This window comes from Nicotiana tabacum, chromosome 9 (assembly GCF_000715075.1).
Source record: "Nicotiana tabacum cultivar K326 chromosome 9, ASM71507v2, whole genome shotgun sequence".
Classification (NCBI taxonomy): Eukaryota; Viridiplantae; Streptophyta; class Magnoliopsida; order Solanales; family Solanaceae; genus Nicotiana; species Nicotiana tabacum.
The window spans coordinates 82,730,863-82,753,986 of NC_134088.1; the positions used below are offsets into that span (position 1 = coordinate 82,730,863).

At 36.7% G+C, this 23,124-nt stretch overlaps 1 protein-coding gene across 1 annotated transcript; it reads right to left on the reverse strand.

Moving 5' to 3' along the window:
* Positions 1-508: 508 nt before the first annotated feature.
* On the reverse strand, positions 509-11,827 carry LOC107813271 (uncharacterized). Its single transcript, XM_016638518.2, has 6 exons — positions 10,538-11,827; positions 4,879-4,934; positions 4,553-4,783; positions 1,602-1,893; positions 1,123-1,322; positions 509-823 (listed from the first exon to the last, which is right to left on the reverse strand). The coding sequence occupies exons 1-6, from the start codon at positions 11,678-11,680 to the stop codon at positions 670-672; spliced, it is 2,076 nt and encodes a 691-aa protein (XP_016494004.1). The 5' UTR covers positions 11,681-11,827; the 3' UTR covers positions 509-669.
* Between the last annotated feature and the right edge of the window lie 11,297 nt (positions 11,828-23,124).

Sequence of the window (23,124 nt, forward strand, 5' to 3'; positions counted from 1 at the left end):
CAATTTAGCTTAAACTTTCAATTCTACCCTTAATGAGAAGCTTTTATAACCACATAAATATTCTGAACTTTTTTTGACTTGTTTAGAATCACAAATTTAAAAAGTCTTTATTTTTTCTTACATTTCGTGCCCAACCAAACAGGTTCAGTTAAGTATTACGCCAAGCGTGAAAAACTTATAAGAGTATTGTACTACAAAATTGAAACTTTAGGGCCCTCGAGATCAAAACCCCTTGACATTTCCATTATCCAGTTAGATTGATTATCCATTTTGCCCTCGAGATCAAAACCCCTTGCTCTTGACATGTCACCATTGCCCTTATACCTGACATTTCAAGAAACCTTTAGTTGTGATATTAGCCTAGTTTCATTTACAGTCCTCTTTTATTCAAACTCATTTGCCTAACTAGTCGGAGTTGAGTTGGGACTCCAGCCTTCCGTTTTCGTTTTTTTTTTCCTTTGAGGACTGTATGAAGTGATTACAACATGTCCATAACAAGTTTCTTCTATACACAAATTTTCAACTATGCTACGAAGAGGACAATCAACAATGCCCCACTTTGTGAGAAATTGAGAGATGAACACTAAAACAAATTAAGAAGCGGGGTTGATAAGAAAAAGAAGAAATAAAGTGTTCCATAGAATTTCCCTATAGCAGAAAACAGTTTGGTCAAGCATTTAAAGACCAATCATAACTCTGATAAACAACATTAACAGGGCCACCATCACCCATAAGATGTGTCAAAAGACCTGCTTTAGTTGCATCTAGATAACCTGTAATCCACTTTAGAATGTCCTTTTCCTGTCCAAAATCAGCACTGTACCTGCAAAAGGAATATGTGGTACATAAGACTTTTGAACTAGTTTGCCAAGCATAATATCAAGTTACAAAGGTAACAGATGCAAGACTAACATGTAGCATGTCCAAAAGAAAAGATATGTATATTGGAAAGTCAAAATACCAAAATTTAAAAGGTCATGTATTTTTCCTTAAATCTTAGGGCTGAAAAGAAAATTATCAAATGTAAAGTGGAATCATGGCCATCAAAATCAGATAACCACTTGATCTACACACACCCTCCCCCCATTTTTATCTACAGGATTCTGCAGTTAAGAACTTTACCACTTGATCATTCGGTTAAGGTAGACAGTTCTCTTCGCCAAATCCACTTGCATTCCATCATCCCTCTGGAAATAATCTCTTGCAGCATATCTTAGTTCAGACTCCACGCTTTGAGGTGCGAAGAATTTTACTGCTGGACTTGATCTTGTTGCATTGCATAGTCCAAAATGGATTAATGGATTAACTTTCGAAAAAGCCATCTGCAAAAGGAATATATATTAATACAAAACAAGAAAGTTAATGCTGAATTCAAGGTATAGGTGGAAGTCCTTCATATAATATAATAGGTGTGAGTTCCATTCTTAGTTTCTTACTTTCAGAAAAAGAAAGAACAGAACATATAGTATTGAGCAAAATCCTGAAATTGGCTCCATGCTGTCTATCACAACATCATGTGACTGAAGCAGCATACATTTTAAATATAAAAAGTATTAAAAAGTTGCAACAGTTCTTACAGAAAACTAAGAAACAGGGGTTACCTCCAGACGCTCGTCTCTGCTAGGGAAGGGTCTCATCAGCGAAAAAGGAGCTCTTCGGTTGCTTCTAAGTATGCCATCTTTTAGCCCTGATAGGGAATAGGAATAACCACCCACTATGTACTGGAACTCAGAGAAAAACGCTCTCCTATCAATCATCCCCCCAGGATGACCAACCCTGATCACGGCATGAATGGCCATAGCATTATGCAAGTTCAGAAAGAAGGCTAGCTTCTCATCTGCTGTAAGCGTTAGGATGTTCACCCTGTGGAGATCCTGAGCCAAATTTATATATCTGCATTTATAAGGCAACAGAAAGATTAGATATCATAAAAACCCCACTATCTTATATTAAGGTCTTGGTTTGTTGTTAACAAACAAGAAATTGGACTTTGAAACTTACTAAAGAAAATAGATGGATTTTCTTTTTGGTGGATATATAGAGACGGACTAGCTTTCTGACACTCAAGGGATGAGTTCTCAAAAGATAGTCTGCAGACTATTATCCATAGGAAGTTGACTATGAATCACATAAAGAGTTGATTTTCAGCATGATGCAAGCTTGACTAACAAGGTTATCTCGAAGGTAAAAACTCACTTATGACAACGTTCCTGAAGTAATGACTAAGATATTCTAGCAGATGGTTCATATCTTCTGACTTTGAACCAGTATGTTTTTTTAAAGAATAGGGGTCTGCTGATAACATTCTTCTAATACAAGAGTCATTAAGGAATCATCTTAGGGATGGAGGAGTTGTCGATGTGCACTAATTAAGTAAAGTATCAAGAAGGGTGTTATATATTATGAGTTCAAATTTCCCATTTGCAGATAGAGCCATAGGCTGATTTTGGATTTCGATTTTATTTGTCACGGAATTTAAGCATCTTTAGTGACTGCCAAATTCTCAAATAGGTGTACTGGTCCTTTAGCAGGATGCTTTTTTAGTAGAAGCAAGGTGGGAAAATATGTAGCTTACTTATGCTGGCAGGTGCAATCAACAGCTACCATTACATACCATACAAACTCCTAGGGCAAGCTTTCAGTCCTCTTAAAGAGGGTGGTGCACTAGCTTGAGAGAATTTTTATATGTTTTTTGTGTCTGGACTAGACATGAAGCAGAACAAATCCAAGGTTTAATGGGAATCTATTAGTGGATGGAAGGCTTGGGCACGATAATTTTCAAGATATGGAATGCTGCAATCCATTTTGAGACATCTTTCAGCCAATTATAGCAAGATAGACATACTGTAGATGAAATGAATCTGCACTATACTACTAGGACAAAAGATTTCTGGGAGGCCGAAGTTCCATCTGATTGCCCATGGTGTGGGAGGAAACAATTTGAAGCTAAGGCACATAGGTGTATCTCTGGTAGAATGGGTGCGACTAGAAATTGTTCTTCTGCCTCTTTCTGGAATGAACCCCTTTCGCATCCATTGCGACCTGTTTGCTTGAGTTTTACTGATACTGTACTCAGATCTCTTTAGCTATCTGCTGCAGCTAATGTCAGTTATACTATACTTGGCAGTAAGATATTCCCTATAAGAGCCTGGCTAATCGCAGAAACTGCAGGGTTTCTGTCTGCTCTTTCTCAAGCCAGGTGAGCAAAACGTTCTGCAATTCCATTTTTTGTATAAAGATATTCATATGGAGCATTGAAGTTAACCTGTTTCCAGAATGCGCTAAAGTTGCAAATTGAAATATGGCTGCCGGGATCAGCTTTTCTCTGATATTCTACTAAATTTGGTTAGTTAATTAATATGAGAAATTTTCAGAAGAACGACTAGAAGGTCATCTCCACCTAGGCATATTACAAGTGTCATAAATATGGCCCCTAACTGGAAACAAATGGCAAGATCAAGTGGAGATGCTTCTAAGCTGTTATTTTAGGCACATTATCCTGTAGTGTAATAGTGGATAGTAGTATGTAGTGTCCGTTCTTCATTAATAAGTCATCTATATCTCAATGAAATAAAGCAAATCACTTTCCACATATACGAAGGCTTAGAGTGATCTTCCACTCTTCTAAACGTTGTTTAGTCGCGAAAACCCCATATCCTTCATTACTGAAGTGACCAGAACCCTTTCTGATCATGTCTTACAACCCAAACTTCTTCTGTGAATATTTTTGAGGCTAAACATTTTGGACTACGACATAGAAGAGCTTCAGCTCCTACTGTATATTTATTTATAATCATTGATTCATCTAAAAGCATTTATACGCATTATAGCGTGCTTGGCACAGAACTTAAGAGATTCATTGTGGAGATTCGCAATCTTGAGTAGGAAATAGGGAAGACTGCTTTTGGTGCTTCTTCTGAAAGCCTCAATCTTAAGAAATGAACATCAAAAGGGAACTTTGCTCCCTTCGAAAATATTGATTAGAAATATGCACTTCTAACGAAGCACTTTGATTTCCTATAGGGAATGAGGTTACAAACAATTCAGCTCTTGGTCGAAGTACCGTTTATTTATCACAAAAACCACTTCCTCCTTTAAAATTCGAAAATCTTTCTTTAGGGACTGCTTAACAGAGTACTATATAGAGAAGCGAAGCAAAGGACTTAAAGGAGACGGGCATTGGAGAAATTCAATGGGAAGGTCAAAAGTCCTTTAGTCAAAATAGTGGACAACAAGAGTAAAAGATGTCCTATATATTCAACTAAAGAATTATATGAAGAGAAAAAGCATTATTTGGCAACCTAGCTGAAACTTTTTCTATGATTATGAAGAAGGAAAGAAAAGAACAACAAACAAATATGCATCATCTGATCTGCTACATGTTTGCAGATAGAAAAGAGTAAAATCAAAATGGCAAAATGAGCTGCAGGCTGAAGTTGCTAGGGTAACTCTTATCAAGGAAATCTAAGATGGAGATTATCAAACTGAACCCACAAGTCAATTAACACAAGTCACTTAACAGTGTCCAAAAAACCAATAAAAAAGCAGTTACCTCCGAAATTCTTCGCTGTTGCTGATGCCTACATAATCAAGATGATGCCGATCATCAGAGGCGTAAGACTCAAGTAAGGCAGACATTATTTTGCCAAGCCTTTGGCCTAGCACAGCAGCATCCTTGGGTTCATTGTCATTTGTGGATCCTCGAAAATTATAGCTTTTGGGAATGAAAGGCTCATGTTCAAGGAATCTATAGAAGTGGTTTCCATCTTCAAATTCATTTTCTCTGCGAATAATTAAACAGTAGTGAAAAAAGTGTTGCCAATAGAATCAAATCTACACTGATGGACACCAGTCCTAAAGTCCTTGTAAAGTTCTTACCCGAAGACGTGGTGAATAAAATGCCTTCTCGACAATTTCTTCCCAATTTCCACAGCCTACGTTAGAGATCAAATAGTTATTACTCCAAAATATAGGCTCATGCAGAAAATCAATGGCTTTCTGTTAGTTGATAAAGTATTGTAAGGCACTGGTAGTGTTGCATGCACACTTCTCCATCACTCACGTTATAAGATTTTAGATTTCATTTGGCATTATGCTTCCTAGTCTACACATTGCTATACTTAAGCACTATGCTATCAATGAACCTAAAGTAACTTTTATGTTTAAAAAAATTAAATTTGAACCACAAAATGATTGTGCCACCCTTTTTTTTTAACTCATGCTGGCTGGATTAGTGTTGTGCACACAAAGATGCTAAAACTCCAGAATCAGTTCCGCTAACAATCAGAAATCCAGACTAATCCAATTGTCCACCAGAAAGTTAATCTACTGAAGATCATGGAGGGACGATTGAACTTGAAGCAGAAAATAAGTGAGCACAAAGAAATGTCAAAAATGTCCATTCATTTTTTTAAAATATTGATAGTACTCAAACTAACTTGCGCACACCTCGATTAAACTACCGAGCTAACCGAAAGTTACTTTACTAAAGATCGTGGAGAGATGATTGAACTTGAAGCAGAAAACAAGTGAGTACAAAGAAATGTCAAAAGAAAAATGTCCATTGAATATTTTAATAATGACAGTATTGTATGGGCGAAGAATATCACGTCATACGTTGACCAAGACAATATAAAGGGAGCCTTCCGGAACTGCCACGTGTCGTCGAAAGGATACAATAACCTGACCTCAAAGGGTCGACGTCACGATAAGACAATGCGTCGTCGGTGAGGTCAAGATTGAAGACGAGGATGAAGACGAGCACTCCTTTTCAAAAAATAGTAACGACTAATTCTAGGATCACTATTCCCTAGAGAATATTTCAATGAATTTTCTTCCCAGTTGTACTATGGTCGCAACAAACTCAACCTCACACAATGGTAGGAAGTAGTTATAGGGGGAATTGGACATTCATTGTAAAGAACAACATATTGACATTATCTAAAGATTCTCTCTTTATCACATACATACGAAGTTCACCTTTTTAGATCTTTATCTATCTTTCCTTCCCCGATCCAAGAAGGATCGGAATATTCAAAGGTTTATCATTCTCTATCATTGTCAGAGGAATTATTGGGGAATCTCACCTTCGTCGGGTGACCTCTATCCACTTATTTACTTGAATGTCATTTATTGTTATTTATTGCTCTCTTTCATATTTTTGAGTCATTCATTACATCATTATTGTCATTATTTATTGCTATCCAACAACACACGAGAGACACCTTCCTTAAATACATTCGGTTCATCGTTTGGATATTAATATTGACTAAGATTAACCCTTTTTAACTATAAATCTAATTGTATAAACCTAGATCTAAATTTTGAGTCATACAAGTATTATGGACCATCTTGCACACATCAACTATACCACCACACTACCTCTAGGTATAGTTAAATGGGAATAAAAGTGTACAAAGAACAGAGTACATGGATCAAACTCTCTAGATTCAGTCTTGCTTCACTGGAGGGGTGCTCCACTATTCAACAAAGAGAAAGGAAGATGCGCTAATTCGGTTAGAGGACAGACACACAACCTAAAATTTTCTTTATACCTCTAATCTATCTATATTCTATATAGAATAGTAGAAGCAAAAGCATTATATTAAGACAAGTGGCATAATCACAAAAAACCAAGTGGCAATGTTAAAACAAAATAAACTATCTTTCTAACTAATTTTTTTTTTTGAATTTTAAATTTTGACTTAATTGGTTACACTACTTGAATTAATAAATATAAATATCTTATAATTACCTATAAAAACGAAAAATAAAAAAATACCAATTCATATATATATATATATATATATATATATATATATATATATATATATATATATATATATATATATATATATATAATATAATATAATAAAAAACTAGTTATATATAATAGGAGAGGTAAAGACACCATATTAAGCCAAGTGACAACATAATAAGAGTCCACTTGGCAATTTTAGGACAAAATTAATTGGATTAGGTAATAATCAGTTTCTTTTTGAATTTAAATTTTAATAAAATTACATTATATTTATTTATTATTAATAACTAGGTACTCTTTTTTAATTTTAATTTAAATTTATATATAATAGGAGAGGCAAAGATACCATATTAAGCCAAGTGACAACATAATAAGAGTCCACTTGGCAATTTTAGGACAAAATTAATTGGATTAGGTAATAATCAGTTTCTTTTTGAATTTAAATTTTAATAAAATTACATTATACATTATTTATTATTAATAATTAGTTACTCTTTTTTAATAATTTAAATATAGAAGAAAAGTTTAATTTGAATTTGAAATAATTACAAGCAACATAGTTAAAAATATAAAAATATAAAAATGTTGAAAATAAGATAGAAGAAAAGTCTAATTGCTTATTTCATATAATGAAGAAAATATATTCTAAAAATATTAATACATTTACACAAATAATAAAAGAACATATATTTTGAACGATGTAAAATATGTAAATATCAAAACTTTATTTTGAATACAAAATAGAAGAAAAGTCTATTCCATATAATGTAGAAAATAAATAATCAAAATATTGATACATTTTTTACAAAATAATAAAATTCATATATTTTGGACGAAGTAAGAAATCTATGTTATATTAAATGATGTATCTATATATTATATATTATATTATCTTTATATATATATATATATATATATAAGAAAAAATAAGGACATCATATTAAGCCGAGTGACATCATAATAAAAAGTCACTTAGCAATTTTACGACCAAACAAATGTTATTCATAAGATTAAGTCAAGTGCCAAGATAGTACAAAATTATTGAAAGGGAATAGATTGAAAGTGAATAAGAGTACATGTTTTACTAAATTATTATTTACGTCGTCCTCACGTTGCTTTTATACCTAAGAAAAGAAAGTCTATTACTCCTTCCGTTTCAATTTATGTGAATCTGTTTGACTGAGTACAGAGTTTAACAAAAAAATAAACACTTTTGGAATTTGTGAAACAAGTCAAAAATGGGTCCATAGTATTTTGTTATAAAAGTTTCTCATTAAGGATAGAATTGAAAGTTTAATCTAAATTGTTTCCAAATTTAGAAAGGGATCATTCTTTTTAAAACTGATCAAAAAAAAAATAAATTCATATAAAATGGAACGGAGCTAGTAAGAAAAAGAACTTTTCCATTGGTTTCACGTTGATTTTCTTACAGCATCCCTATCCTTTCATCTCCTTTCCAAATATAGCATAAAATAGAATACTACATCCAATATTCCTATCAAAAGATCAAATAATACTAAAAGCAAAACTTCTTGAATTAGGGGTTTTTTTATTTTTCAAACAGCAAAAAACTTTCAGCGCGTGGCAGAAAAGACCAATTCACGCGTCTAGTATTATGACGAGGCAAATAAATGGCAACGCTTAAGGTGTCCACTTTCCAAATAACTTGTCAAATTAACCCGAGAAACATGCTAATGACTTCATCAATTGATTGTATACCATAATTTCCAAGTCAATTGATTGCACTGATTTCAAAAGCGTGTGGGTATATTCATTACCAGCACGACAACGACGGGACCACGGAATAACGGACCCTTTTTCAAGTCCTACGTGAGCCCAAGGTAGACGTGTGTTTCGGCAGAAACTGCGCCTGACTTTTATTATTTTGACTGTGACCAAAGCGGTATCGGCAAAGACTACTTTAACTTCAGGAGTTAAATCACTATGACCTATCTGCTTTAAACTCATTGCATTTTTTTTTTTAACTCATTTCATTCTACTCCTTGTTATGACTTGATTAAAAAAAAAAACTTGGTTTAAAATATAAGTATTACATTAACATGGTCTTAGTTTAAATAAAGACTAATTTATTTCATAAAGAAAAATTTATAAAATTAGTGCAAGGGAATCACTTCAAACACATATATCGTATTCAAATTATTTTTAAAACGGGGTGTTATATGAATTGTAGTATAAAACTTTTTGAAAGAAGAAAGAGATTGTTAAGAGAAAATAAGGAAAATTTTAAAAATCAAATTCACGTTTACATTTAATTTATTTAATAAATTACTCATCTGTCTCGAATAGATTGATACTTTGTTGTATTAATTATTCTTTGAGTCAAATTGTTTCGCGCTACTGCAGTACAACAATTCAGAGGAGGCAAACTATTTGTCTATGCCTATAATTTATCTAAACAATCTCTTTATTATTTCCAATTATAAAAATTGTGATTTGTACTACTCTTTATATAGTTACCAAATATTTAAATTATTCTAAAAAGTAAGAAATTAAAGTCCCAATCTACATAGAAATTAGATGAGTTGACTTTTGTATCCCGAATCATGTTATTCTTTTTGAGAAACAGTACTTTTAAGGTGGATATAAGTTTACATTAATATCTGCACAGGATAGATTCCCAATATACTCAAAATCCTAAAACATTAATATCATGCTTGGGTTTCTGGCTGAGATTAGTAAAAGAATATTAGTTGTGATTTCAGCTGACTAATTTAAATTAGCAAAAGATAATAAGGTCAAACTCCTTTCTTGATCCCCAAAAGTGCGAAATATTTTTGTTTCCGAATAAAAAGTCCCAGTAAGATCAATTTCGTTATTTTCCCTTTCAAAAGCTTTTTACACCCTTAATCCTAAATTATCGTACCCACTTTTTTCTAAATTTTAGCCTCTAAATTTACTTTAACCTACTCCATTCACGCCATTTACGTTTTCAGTAATTCAAAGATCAAGCTAATCTAAACAATTATCCCCCTTGCAGTTTTTTTTTTCCATTTCTTCAATCCTAATTCCATGAACGTTTTCTTGTTCCTTTTCGTTATTTTGTAATTCATCCAATTTATACTTTATGCTAAATTAGTTCCGCAATCCTTTTCTTTGGAATAAATCTAATCAATTAAAAAGTCTACATTTCAAAAGTATGCATAAATTAAATAAGATCAAACGAATTAGTTGCACATTATGTAGAATTAATGTTAATATAGCACATACAATATTAAGCCTGAGGCTGTTCTTATATTCCAGTCCTAAATCCGGTAAATGCATTGTAAGCACAAACCTGCAATCATTACCCCTAGTAGCACCAAACAATTTACAAACCCCCCCCCCCCCCCCAAACCACCCCCCCCAAATAAAAAAAAAAGAAAAAGAAAATTGAAGTGCAACCGTCATTCAGCTGCTACTGTCGTTATTATTTAAGTTGCCCCCAAGCTTAAATCGTAAATGGAGCAAAACATTTATCGTGTATGTAAAATTCTTACTCTACATGTCATGGGCAAAGTAGAAATGGAATTATCACATTTTAATGTTAAATAGAATTTGATTTAGTTAATTCCTTTTCAAAATAAAATCTAAACATTCAAACATTACCAGTTAATTTTCTTCATATAAAATGGTGAAAGAGTAATATTTGAAACAGTATTCAAAGTTTAATCAAATCTAGAAACAAAATATACCACAGGTTATGGAATATTAGAAAATTAAGACAATTTCAAAAGTAAAAGTAAAATAGAAAATGAAAATGGTTTGAAAGGAGCGTACCTTCTTTCTGCCGCAGTCCAAGTGGTGAATCAGAACCTCCACAAGCTCAGCACCGGAGAAGCAGTTCTTTACTATTTTCAACCTCATGATTCTGTCCTGTATTGGAAGCCTTTGCCTCAATACTCTCACTATCTCTATCATCTCGTCATTCCGCTCCTCTTCCTCATGATCGTCAAACCCGTAAACCGGTGGCGCCGGTGCATCCTCCGGGCATTTTCCGGACAACGTTTCCTCCAATTTCTTCTCCAACATTCCGCTATTGCGTAGCGAGTTCAACGCCACCAATCCACCTAACAACTTCTCATTCAGAAATATTTGCGGCACCGTTGCACTTCCGATCCTTTCGATTAATTCCTGTTCTCTCTCACGATACACGTCGACGTTAATTTCCACGTAGTTGAGATTTTCCTTGCGCAGAAACGACCTCACGGCGGTGCAGTCCCTGCAATTGGATCTCGAGAAGAAACTCACTCTTCCTAACAGCTTCGTCTTCCCCTGTTGTTGTTGTTGTTGCTGGTCCGCCGGAGGTTTTAAGTTCACGATCACTTTTAGTCCGGAGAGATTGAACTCCGTCACGTGCGATTCCGATTTCGGTACTTTCTCGTCGTCGAGGGATTCCCTCATCGACGACAACCGCTTCGTGATGGCCGACGATAAGCTGTTGCTCTTCTCGCGGAAGAATTTGCCGATCGCCGGCATGTCGAAGTTCTCCGGCATGGACTTAGAACGATTCAGGTCACGTGGAGAGACGATAACCGCTATTCCCGGTGGTGCCTCCGGCTGCGGGAGCAAGTTATGTGGCTGGATTACCCCTAATACGTTGCCGTTTTCTTTAACTGAATCGTTTTCGTTGTAAGAGACAGCTGAATTTATATCTTGCGGTCCTCCGTGATTAACGGAATTCAAAATATTTTCTGTTAGAGTATTAACGGGATTTGAAATCGTTGTCACGTGACCTTTTGAAACAGAATCATTGTACTTTCCATTTTCGTTGGAAATAATATCTTCTTCTGCTGGTAAGTAATACTCATCCCCCGGGGTAGCGACGACGTTTTGTGTTGGGGTAGGATCAACGTTTTTGATATGCTGGTTAGCGTCCTCTATTTTGGATAGATTCATATCCATTTTCTCCATTAAAGGCATGAGTTAATGGAAAGTTTTAGAAAGTGATAAAAGAGAGGGAATTAAGAGGTTTTGATATGGCAATGAAAACGTGAAGAGGTGGAGAGAGCGGAGATAGCTGGGGCAGTTAAGTTGAGAGGAGCCAAGGAGGGAATACTATCTATAGACAAGTGAAGTTTACTATGCCACTAAAAGAAATGGACAATTTTAGACTAAATAGGGTGGTTTACTCGGAAGAAGTCAAATAAGATTAATTACCATTTTGGGGTGTGTGGGGGGGGGGGGGGGTGGTTATACTGACGTAAATTAAATTTGAAATAGTCGAGCCATGATTTTCATATACCAAAAGGGTAAACCAAAAAAGAAGAATACTCCCTCCACGTTATATTATGTTAGCGGTTGGACAAGAAATTTTAAAAAATATTTTAGAACTTATGGTTATAAATGTTTCATACATTCATATGGCTATTACTAGTATTGAAATGAAATGTCCTTTAGGGAATATCCGATAAAAAAAAGAATAAAATAAGTAGTGTTACATAAAATAGAAGATTATCTCAAAATGTGATGATTGCTCGAGATCATTTAACAAGATAAATTGTGTCCCACATGCTACTAACATAACAAAGGAGAAACGAGAAAATAGTCTCAGGTACAATTTGTTTTTTAAAAAAGGAAAGGGCATGCAAAGGAGGTCTCTTGACAAATATTTTAATTATTTTATATTAAAAATACGAAGACTCTTAACAGAATATTATTCGTTTTTTTATTCTTTTAAAATAAAATTTATATTGAATAAAATAATTATTTAATTATTTCCTTAATTGACTTAAATTTTAACTATCAAACTTTTTTCTTATTTGAATTATGTAAGAACTCCTAATATTTAGGAATTTTATTCTTTTTTGTTTGAATAATTTATGCCAAGTAACTAATTAGGCAAGATTTCTGCTTCTGCTTCTGCTACACAAAATCATACATTTAGTTTTATGGAATGGCTTCTCCTCATCTAAGTTCAATAACAGATGCAAAAATTAATATGATCTAATATTCGTTTCAAAAATATTTATGGCTTGAAAACTCTGTCTATAAGAAAATAGTCATAATAGAATATTGCCATAACCAAGATTTATATAAACTAATTCGAAATTAACACTTAGTTGATTGAACTCTTATTAAAGAAACTTGTGATGTTAAAATATTTAAAATTTGATTTTTATTGGAAACCATCAAAGTAATAATAATGACATATGAATATTTATTTATCTATTCATTCATATGGTTTTTTGACAATTTTAAGGTACTTCGTTTTACACAATTACAAGACTTGATTGTTGATATTATGTTGGTTCTACAGAAAACATTTATTTTAGAATCTTGATAAATTAAGATCTGATTGTATTTTTTATTCTCCAAGAGAATGAACATCATTTCTTCATAAATTAGAATTAAGCGTAAAGTTATCTATTGATTTCTAAATGGATAATTAGAAAGAATATATATATATATATATATATATATATATATATATATATATATATATATATATATATATATATATATATATATAAAGTTAATTTTAACAATACTATATATAAATTTGGTCCTCTTAAAATGAATAAACAATTTCATCAATAAAATAAAATTTTGCATTTATTTTTAACGTCCACTGTTATTTACCAAAACTTTTTTTTTACATAATTTTTATTGATTGATATAGTGCATGTTTACCCGTAAAATAGTACAATTGAATTTATAGTATAGTTTATAGACAAACGAATTGATTTGACCCAAAAATAATAAGTAAACGAGAACAAAGATAAGATTATCAAATGAAATTAGAAGAGATAACAAGTCTGACTAAGAACTTAGTCTTTCCGAAGACAAGAATGAATGCAATGTTCAAGTGTTCAAATTGAACGCAATAAGAAAATAGATTATAGCTTTTTGTATACAGAGTTTCTTATGTCTACAATGGTTGTTAACTCTTCTATATATAGCCCGATTCAAGGAGACAAGATCCTCAAATCAAGCTCATGTTGAATAAGAATAAAATCGTCATTGATGGGTGCATAACGGTTGGGTTTAAATGCAAATATTCTCTGTAACGGCTATCCAATGAATGTTACCCGATGACAAGGCTGCGAGTCTTTATTACCGGCTGCTTTGTCTTCGGAACTGATTGCTCACTTGCATCCAGTGCCAGATGTTCGCTGACTCATATCTCACCTGTCTTTGGTGCCACATGTCACTCTATTATTCGCCCAGTTGTCATCAACCAATTTTACCCCATACAGATAGTCCCCCTACTTTTCGGTGATGCAACTCAGTATTATTGGGAAGTAGATAAAAGTTCTTTTCTTGGCGGAAAAGCTCCTGAACAATAGCTGACATTTAAAAGGACACACGTCTTCTCGCATTTAATAACCCGAACACGTGTTGTTTTATGATTCAACAAGTATTTTTACCGTTTTTCGAGGTAATCATGACTATAATTTTTGTCGTCTATAACTTCTCCACTACTCATCATTTTTATTCTTTACTTTTACTACTTTCACAACTCCTTCTTCTTCTCTGAATCTCCTTAGAACTTTTCTGCAACACTCAACTTTCTTAGTAAAAACTTCTTCACAGATATCTTACTACCATGTCTTCTTATACTGCTATCTACGGAACCGATGGCCTTCTCTTCGGTGGCGGTCCAAACTACCTTAGCACTGTATCTAATCTTCAAGAACACAAACTACCTCCTAACTATAAAAGTGACAGGTTATGGACTGTCTGCAAATACCCTTCTTCCCTTCGCCCTCCTAGCATCTCTGTTGTGAAGGAGGAATGAAAATATGGTAACATCAAAATTCTTACCCCTAATGCGGTAGAATGAGTTACCTACTCGAAGTCAGGGTTCATATATGTGTACACGTATCCCTTCATTTTGGGTCCTTTCACCTTGGGAGCGGGTGAAGGAATTTACCCAATAATTTTATAGTTTTGCCTCCGGTACCAAGTTTGCTTGGTACAGGTAGGCCCATCCATATGGCGTACGGTGTCCTGCATCCGCCAATTATGGGCTGAAATTGGAAAAACTTTAACTCTTGCGCATATGATGAATCTTTACTCCCCAAAGATCTTTCGTGGGAGTGTGTTAAACCTCAGCAAGCGTGGTAATCACGCCCTCTTTACCAGCATTGATGACGACAATGACCGTGGATGGATGGAATGATTTATTGTCATTGCTACAGAGACATCATCCCGGCCACATCACTAGTTTTTCCCGAATCATGGAACCTTTTCCGTAAATCTTCGTGTATTTGTTTCTTTTCTTCGTGAAAAAACTTTCTTCTTAACTGATATTTTATTTCTTTCATTCCAGCTATTCACTTGGAACCACCATGGGTTCAAGGCCTGGACCAATGAGTACAGAAAATTCTGATATCACTACGCCAGAATCTCGACGGTGAAAAGAGGTGGCTCCCAAATACGGGTAGAGATCTAAGTACCACGGTAAGCAAAAAAATATTCTTTCTTTCAATCTTAACAACCTTGGAGACATATGTTAATTGTCCTATTGTTCCACACAGGACTTCCAAAGGTTTCTGTCGTGTGCCCCGATGTCGAGGATCTCGATGACCCCACGGAAGCCAAACGGGTATTGCAAAATGCCCTTAATTGGAGCAGGGCTCGTGGATCTGCTCGTGCCTCTGGTGAGGGTGCCTCCTCTCAGAGTCCCCAATCTAAAATAAGAAACCAAAAAGGAAGTGTACCTCCTCGACTGGGACTTAGGAGAAGAGAGTGAGAACATCATCAACTGGATCGGTCACAATGTCCATTGATGATGAAGAAGGGTCTAATGATGAAGATGTCTCTCTTCAAAGAAGAAAAAGGTCTTCATCAGCTCAACCGGACGTTCCACCGGGGGGCTCCAAGATCCACTAGTAGAAGAAGTTCAGGCGCTTTGGGAGAAAATTGGTTTCTTTGAAAATGTCGATTCCTGCTTTCTGATCCCTGTCGACATCTCCGGTCAGATGAGCTCGGCCCCTGATCTTCCTCTGTCACCACCTTCTGAGTCAGAAACAACTGCGACTTCTTCTACACCAGTTATTTTTTTTCTCCATCTACGCCAACAACTCCTTATCCACTGGCACCAGCGTCTTTTTCTCCACTGGCCCATGCCAAATAAATAGAGAGCCCTTCTTCCCCGAGGTCTCCAGATAACGGGAATCTAGTAAGTACTTATTCGGCACCCACTCAAGACCCTCACGGAAGAATAATTATTGTTATCTCGGTTTCTAGTGGGTGTCATCTGCTTTCCAAGACAGTGGAGCTTGCCAACTAACTAAAGCCGCTGGCCTCAGTGAAGTATTAGAAAAAGATGGACTCCCTTTCTGGGGAGTGCCTAATAAATAACTGCATGCATTGTTCGGCGCATGTAGCAACCTCACTTCCTTCTATCTTCTTTCGATTCATATTTCAAAGTAATAACTTTGGTTCTATCCCTTTTTCAGACCAACCTTCTTGCCTTCGAGGGCATGCAAAGGTTGATCCTAGACAAGCAAGAGCTTGCTTCAGATTGAGATCAACTTTTTGTTGAAATAAATGAGCTCGCCAAGCGCCTCTCGGTACTGGAGGCCAAAATCGCTCAAATGGATGAGCTTGAGGCCTGAACAAGATAGGATGGCTCATATCCAAGAAGCCACCCAGCTACATGAAAAACTTAAGGAAGCAAAGGCTAAGTAGGTTGAGCTTCATGATACTGTGACTACTGCTGCCGAGTGTGAGGCTGCTTTCATGGAACAAGTTAATAACTTGGAGGCTGGCTTAAGTGCCAAAATCGAGGAAGCCAATGCTGCCGAGGATAGGGGGCAAAAATGAAAGAGAGACTCAAAAGAGTCATGGAGAAAAATTGACTTCACTCGTCCACCAACGTTGAGCTCGATTCCAAAATCAGCACAATGAGGGCTATGAACGAAGATCTCCAATCTAAGATTGATAGGCTCCGGGCAAAACTACAGGACCAAGAAGATTCCCTTGTCTTCGAAAACACATATGCCATATATCATATGAAGATGAAGACTTTGGATGAGGCCAAAGAAGGCATTGCCGACATCGATGATTGCATTACTAAGGTCTGGGAACTGGAGATGACCGCTCGCGAGAACCTTCCTACTCGGTCTATTGCATCCGATTCTTCTAATACTAATTCTGAGTACTCGAGAATCGAAGGGGAAACCAAAGAAGGTGAAAGCCCCGAACCGGCAGCGGGACAACCTTCTTCCACCAGGGAAAATGAAGACCCTTCTCTCCCTTCGGGTACTGGCAGCAAGGAATGATGTATAAAGTTTTTCTTTTACCTTTTGTAACTACGCCAAAACCTTTTACTAAGTTTGGCGCTTTAATTAATAAAAGAAACTTTTTGCTTAAGTGTTGTGCAAAACGTATTCTCTTTCATTTAATTGACAAAGCCTCGGGAATATTACTGCATCTGATAGATTTTGGTTTCGGGCATAAACACTTCCGGAATCTACCATTTACTATGAAGGTTTCATAAGAGAGGGCTCTTATGTTTATGCTACTTTTGAAAAGGACATCTCTTATTCATTCCGACACAAGCATTTGAAGTTTTTGTTAACTCTCAAATGATAAAATAAATTAACTTATCATTCGAACAAAAAATAAAATTAAAACAAAATGACTTTGATTTATTTCTTCTATATTTAAAAGTACATTTACATAAATATTTATTTTTTTAAGAAAATAAAGTTGCCAATACATGTGGCTAACTTGTATAACTTATTTCTACGGGACTGATTATGCAGTCCCTAGTCCTGATAAGGCATCGACCCCGGTTCTAATAGTCTTCAGTTCTCGTAACACTTTTAGTGTCTTGTCATGTATCATTCCCCCTAGTGTTCGGATGCTAAGCATGAGAATCTGAATACTGGAGGTCTTGCATCCGCCGATGACATTACTTTCATAGCAAGCTCTTGTGTTGTTTCCTCAATGATGGAAACAACTTGTGGATGGATAAACATTCTGTTATCGGAGGCTGATGAGAGTCTTGGGAGACGAGTTATGTTATTGAGCCAAAGATTATTTAACCATCCACATATTGATTTCCATATGAGTTGATCCACACAGAACTTTTGGTTGTTGATTCACCAGATTACCGATGATCCTTCCTTCATAGTATGCTTTACATCAATTCCTCATTAAAAACCTTGCTAGAAAAACCCAATTGGGACAAAAACTGGTCGAAGTAAAAAGAGTACAGCATATACTTTCAGTACTGGCAAGGATCTTCAACAATAATACCTTTTGAGGTGAGTGACGTTCAACTTGCTTTGTAATTTAACATTATCTTAATTTTCCAATTAGTATGAGCCTTTACCAGTTATAGTTGAACCTCAGTAAGGTCTTTCACATCTCGATCCTAGCTTCCCGGCGTTGACTTCTCGGGTGCTTTGAGTGACTTTCATTAGAACCAAGTCCCCTACTTTGAAATATCGGAGATTTGCCCTGCGATTGTAATACCTTTCTATTCTTTGCTTTTGTGCCACCATCCTCACATATGTCAGATTCCGGAGCTCTTCAAGTAAATCTAGCTTGACTAGCAACGCTTCATTGTTTGCTTCTTCGTTTGCTCGGGAAAATATCAGGGTTGGTTCCCCTAATTCTACTAGTATCAAAGCTTCTAAACCGCCCACGAGCGAAAAGAGTGTTTCCCCCGTGATTGACTTTGTTGTGGTTCGATAAACCCATAAAACACCCGGTAGCTCATCTGGCCACTTGCCCTTAGCATATTCTAACTTATTTTTAAGGTTTTGGATAATTACCTTCTTAGTTGACTCTACCTGTCCATTAGCACTCGGGTGGTATGGAGAAGACGTAATTCATTTGATCTTTAATCCTTCTAAAAACTTTATGACTTTAGAACGTACGAACTTGGCCCGTTTCCACAAGCAATCTCCTTCGGTATTCCAAATTGGTAGATTATGTGGTCCCATATGAAATCAACTACTTCACGTTCTCCAATCTTTAGTAAGGACCTGCTTCAACCCTTTTAGTAAAATAATCAGTTAAAACCAAAAGAAATCTTACCATCCCCGGCCCTTGTGGTAAGGGACTGACTATGTCCATCCCCCATTTTATGAACGACCACGGTGACACTACCGAATACAAAAGTTCCGTTGGTTGGTGTACTAATTGTGCATGGAATTGACACTTGTCAGATTTTTGTACGAATGGCTTTGCATCCTGTTCCATCCAGGGCCAGTAGTAGCCGATCCTGACTAACTTAAGAAACAACGAGTCTGCACCGGAATAGTTTTTGTAGACCTCTTCATGGACCTCCCTCATTATGTAGTCAGCCTATGAGGCCCCTATACATCAAGCCAATGGTCCTTGGAATGACCTTATGTATAACTGTCCATTAACAAGACAGTAACGAGCTGCTTTGGTCCGTAGTGCCCGAGATGCTTTTGGGTCCTCGGGTAATTTACTATGTATGAGATATTCAATTAATCGTTCCTGCAATCCCAAATTAAGTTGGTTGAATTAACTTTACAGTAGCTATCCACATCCAACACCAAATGCAACAACTGGACGATCGTACCAAAACCATATCCTTTCATCGATGTGGACGAATCCAAATTAGCCAATGCATCTGCCTCCATATTTTCCTCCCTCGGAATGTGGATGATTGACCACTCTCGGAATTGTGTAAGTAATGATTGAACCTTGTTCAGGTACTGTTGCATGCACTCCTCCTTTGTGTCGAAAATTCCATAAACTTGGTTTACCACCAACTAGGTGTATCACTTTATCTCGATGACCTCAGAACCCATACCCCGAGCTAATTTAAGTCCTGCAACCAAAGCCTCGTACGTGGCTTCATTAATAGTTAACGGTAAAGTTCTAATGCCCTATCTTAGGGTTCCCCCAAGGGAGTGATTAGAGGACCCTTTTACGTTGGAGGCCTCATTCGTAACTAAGGTCCAAATTCTCGATATCGTTCCTGATACTAGAACTGCCTCTTTCGTAGCCAAAGGCATTAATCCCTGACTGAAATCGGCCAAAACTTATGACTTCATTGCAGTACTGGGCTTGTATTCTATGTCGAATTCACTAACTTCGACTGCCCATTTAGCCAATCGACCTGAAAACTCAGGCTTGGAAAGGACATTCATTAAGGGAGAGATTGTCACAATGGCTATTGGATGACATTGAAAATAAGGTCTAAACTTTCGAGAGGCAACTACAAGAGCTAAGGTCAGTTTTTCAAGGTGCGGATATCGTGTCTCCGCTCCTGATAATATTTTACTAATGTAATAAACATGAAATTGCATACCTTCTTCTTCCAAATCAAGATAACGCTTACTGCTAGTTCTGAGATTGCTAAGTAAATTAGCAGTTGCTCACCTTCCCCCAGTTTCGACAATAACGGAGGGATTAATAGGTACCTTTTTAGGTCCTTTAGTGCCTGTTGGTATTCCGGAGTCCACACAAATCCGTTCTTCTTTTTCAAAAATAAAAGAAGTGGTGGCACTTCTCAGAAAATCTTGAGATGTACTCGCTTAGAGTCGCCAACTACCGGTCAACCTCTGTACTTCTCTAACACTTGTTAGCTGGTCCGACATATCCTCAATAGCTTTGATTTTGTCAGGTTTCACTTCGATACCTCTTTGTGAGACCAAAAATCCTAAGAATTTACCGGGCCAACTCCGAAGGCACACTTCTCCGGGTTAAGCTTCATGTTGTACTTTCTCAGAATGTCAAATGTCTCTTGGAGATGTTCCAGATGATCACCTGCATTAAGAGACTTAACTGACATGTCGTCAATATAGACTTCTATCATCTTACCTATCTGTTTTTCGAATATCTTATTAACGAGCCTCTGATAAGTGGCTCCAACATTTTTAAGCCCAAAAGGCATCACATTATAGCAATATACGCCAAAGTTTGTGATGAAAGAAGTCTTATCCTGATCTTATGGGTTCATCCTAACTTGATTATACTCGGAATAAGTATCAATAAAATACATTAACTCGTTCCCGAACGTAGCATCATTCATTTGATCAATGTTTGGCAATGAGAAAGAGTCTTTGGGGCACACCTTATTTAAATCCCTGTAGTCTACACACATCCTAAATTTGTTATTCTTTTTAGGCACTACTACTACTACTACATTAGCTAGCCACTCCAGGTACTTTATCTCTCAAATCGAACTGATGTTAAGTAATAGGGTTACCTCTTCCTTAACAAACCTGTTTCTAACCTCTGCTATCGGTTCTTTTGTCTCCCCGGTGGGAAGTTTGGATTCAGGCTCAGTTTGTGAACCACTACCTCCGATGGAATACCTGGCATATCTGAATGCGACACGCAAAGCAGTCAATGTTAGCTTTAAGAAAATCTATAAGTTTTAATCTGAGTTCGGGACTCAACCCTGTTCCTAAATGGAATTTCCTTTGCAAATATTTCTCGAGCAAAGCCACTTGTTCGAGTTCTTCTGCGGTTGATTTGGTCGCATCCGTATCCTCTGGTACTTGAAAAGATCTCGGTACCTGATATAATTCGTATGACTCCTCATTTTTATCATCTTCGATTGAGATGGGAGAAGGCACCGGTTCCTGTAACTGCTATTTGCTGGTTTCTATGTACTTGCTGTTGGAAATAGTTACAACGTTCATTTCCTTTATCGTCAGTTGGTCTTCTCTTATCTGCTTGATCCCTTCCGGTGCCGGAAATTTTAACAATTGATGATAGGTCGAGGGCACAACCTTCATCTCGTGTATCCACGGCCTTCCGAGGATCACATTATAGCCCATGTCGCCATATACCACCTCGAACAAAGTGGTTTTCGTTACCCCTTCGGTGTGCGTGGGCAGCAAGATTTCTCCTCGAGTTTTGACCCTAGTAAGGTTGAAGCTGGCTAGAAGTTTCGTCGTCGGAATGATGTTCTCGGTTAATTTCGCTTGTTCCAAAACTCTTCATTGTATGATATTGGCCAAACTTCCTAGATCAACCAAAACACGCTTAATTTTGAAATCTAAAACATTAAGTGAAATTACAAGCGCGTCATTGTGCGGCAAAAGAAGTCCATCAACATCTCCTTTTATGAAGGTGATGTCATCTTTCGAGACCTCCCGGATCCTCTTGCCATGAGTCACTAATATCATCATTTTCTTTGCTGTGGAAAATGTCACCGCATTGACTTCGTCCCCTCCGAAGATCATATTGATTATCATTCGACGTGACCCTGTTGCCGGCTTCGATGGCTCCGCATTATCCTGGTTTCTACCATTGTTGTTCTTGGCGCGATCGCTTAGAAATTCTCTAAGGTGTGCATTCTTTAATAGCGTTGCCACATATTCATGAAGATGTCGTCAGTCCCCAGTCCTATGGCCGTGATTCCCATGGAATTCACACCATAGATCGGGATCCCTTTGGCTAGGATCCGACCGAATCAGTTTTAGGAACCTAACATCTTTAATATTTCTCATTGCCGACACCAACTCTACTAGGCTGATATTAAAATTGTAATCTGATAACCTAGGATATACAAGATCTCGGTACCCCGACACCTCTTTCTCTTGCAACGATATGTTATTCCGGCCATAATCCATCCTTCTATCGGAATTAAACCTATCCGATGACTGGAATCCTTTACTGCTACACCCATCGGTCCTCTCGTAAGGTAGAAAACGAACCTTAGAGGACATCCGATTTGTATCAAAGTCAGTTTTAAACTTATCCTGATTCCTATCGCAACTCCGTCACTTGGAGGATGCCGAAGAGCCAAGTTGATCATCTTCTATCCTTATCTTCGACTCGTAGCGATTGTGAACATCTGCCCATGTGGTTGCCTAAAACTCGAGCAAGCTCCCCTTCAATTTTTGGGAGGCATTGGAATTCAACGAATTGAGGCCCTTTGTAAATGCCTCTGTTGCCCTTTCGTCCGGAACTACTGGTAAAACCTTCATTTTTACTGGAACAAGATCACAAATTCCGCAGCAGCTCGGATTCTCCTTGCGAAATTCTGAATATTTCCACATTTTTGGCCTGGACCTTTATTGCTCTACATGCGCTTTGATGAACGAATCTGCAAGCGTTTTGAAAGAATCGATTAAATGTTCTGGCAAGAGAGAATACCATGTCAGGGCACCCTTCGTGAGGGTTTCGCCAAACATTTTCAACAAAACCGGCTTGATCTCGTGCTCAGCCAGGTCGTTTCCTTTTACCGTCGTAGTGTAGGTCGTGATGTGCTCTTGTGGGTCAGATGTCCCATTATACTTTGGGATACCCGACATCTTATACCTCTTTAGGATCTGCTCCAGTGTCGCGCTTGGTTTAAACGACAACTACATGTACTTCCTCGAATCTGGTCTTTTTAACACCGGCGACACGCCTGGATCTGATCCATCCGAGCACGAACTCCTTCGCGTTCTGGTCCATTCATTCATTCAGTT

Bases quoted from the DNA above. Each gene is read 5' to 3' on its own strand.
- LOC107813271 (XM_016638518.2), bottom strand. From the start codon at position 11,680: ATGCCTTTAATGGAGAAAATGGATATGAATCTATCCAAAATAGAGGAC. The intron at 4,935-10,537 runs GTACGCTCCTTT...TCTCTAACGTAG, and splicing joins TGGACTGCGGCAGAAAGAAG to GCTGTGGAAATTGGGAAGAA. The intron at 1,323-1,601 runs GTAACCCCTGTT...TTCCTTTTGCAG, and splicing joins GCAGAGACGAGCGTCTGGAG to ATGGCTTTTTCGAAAGTTAA.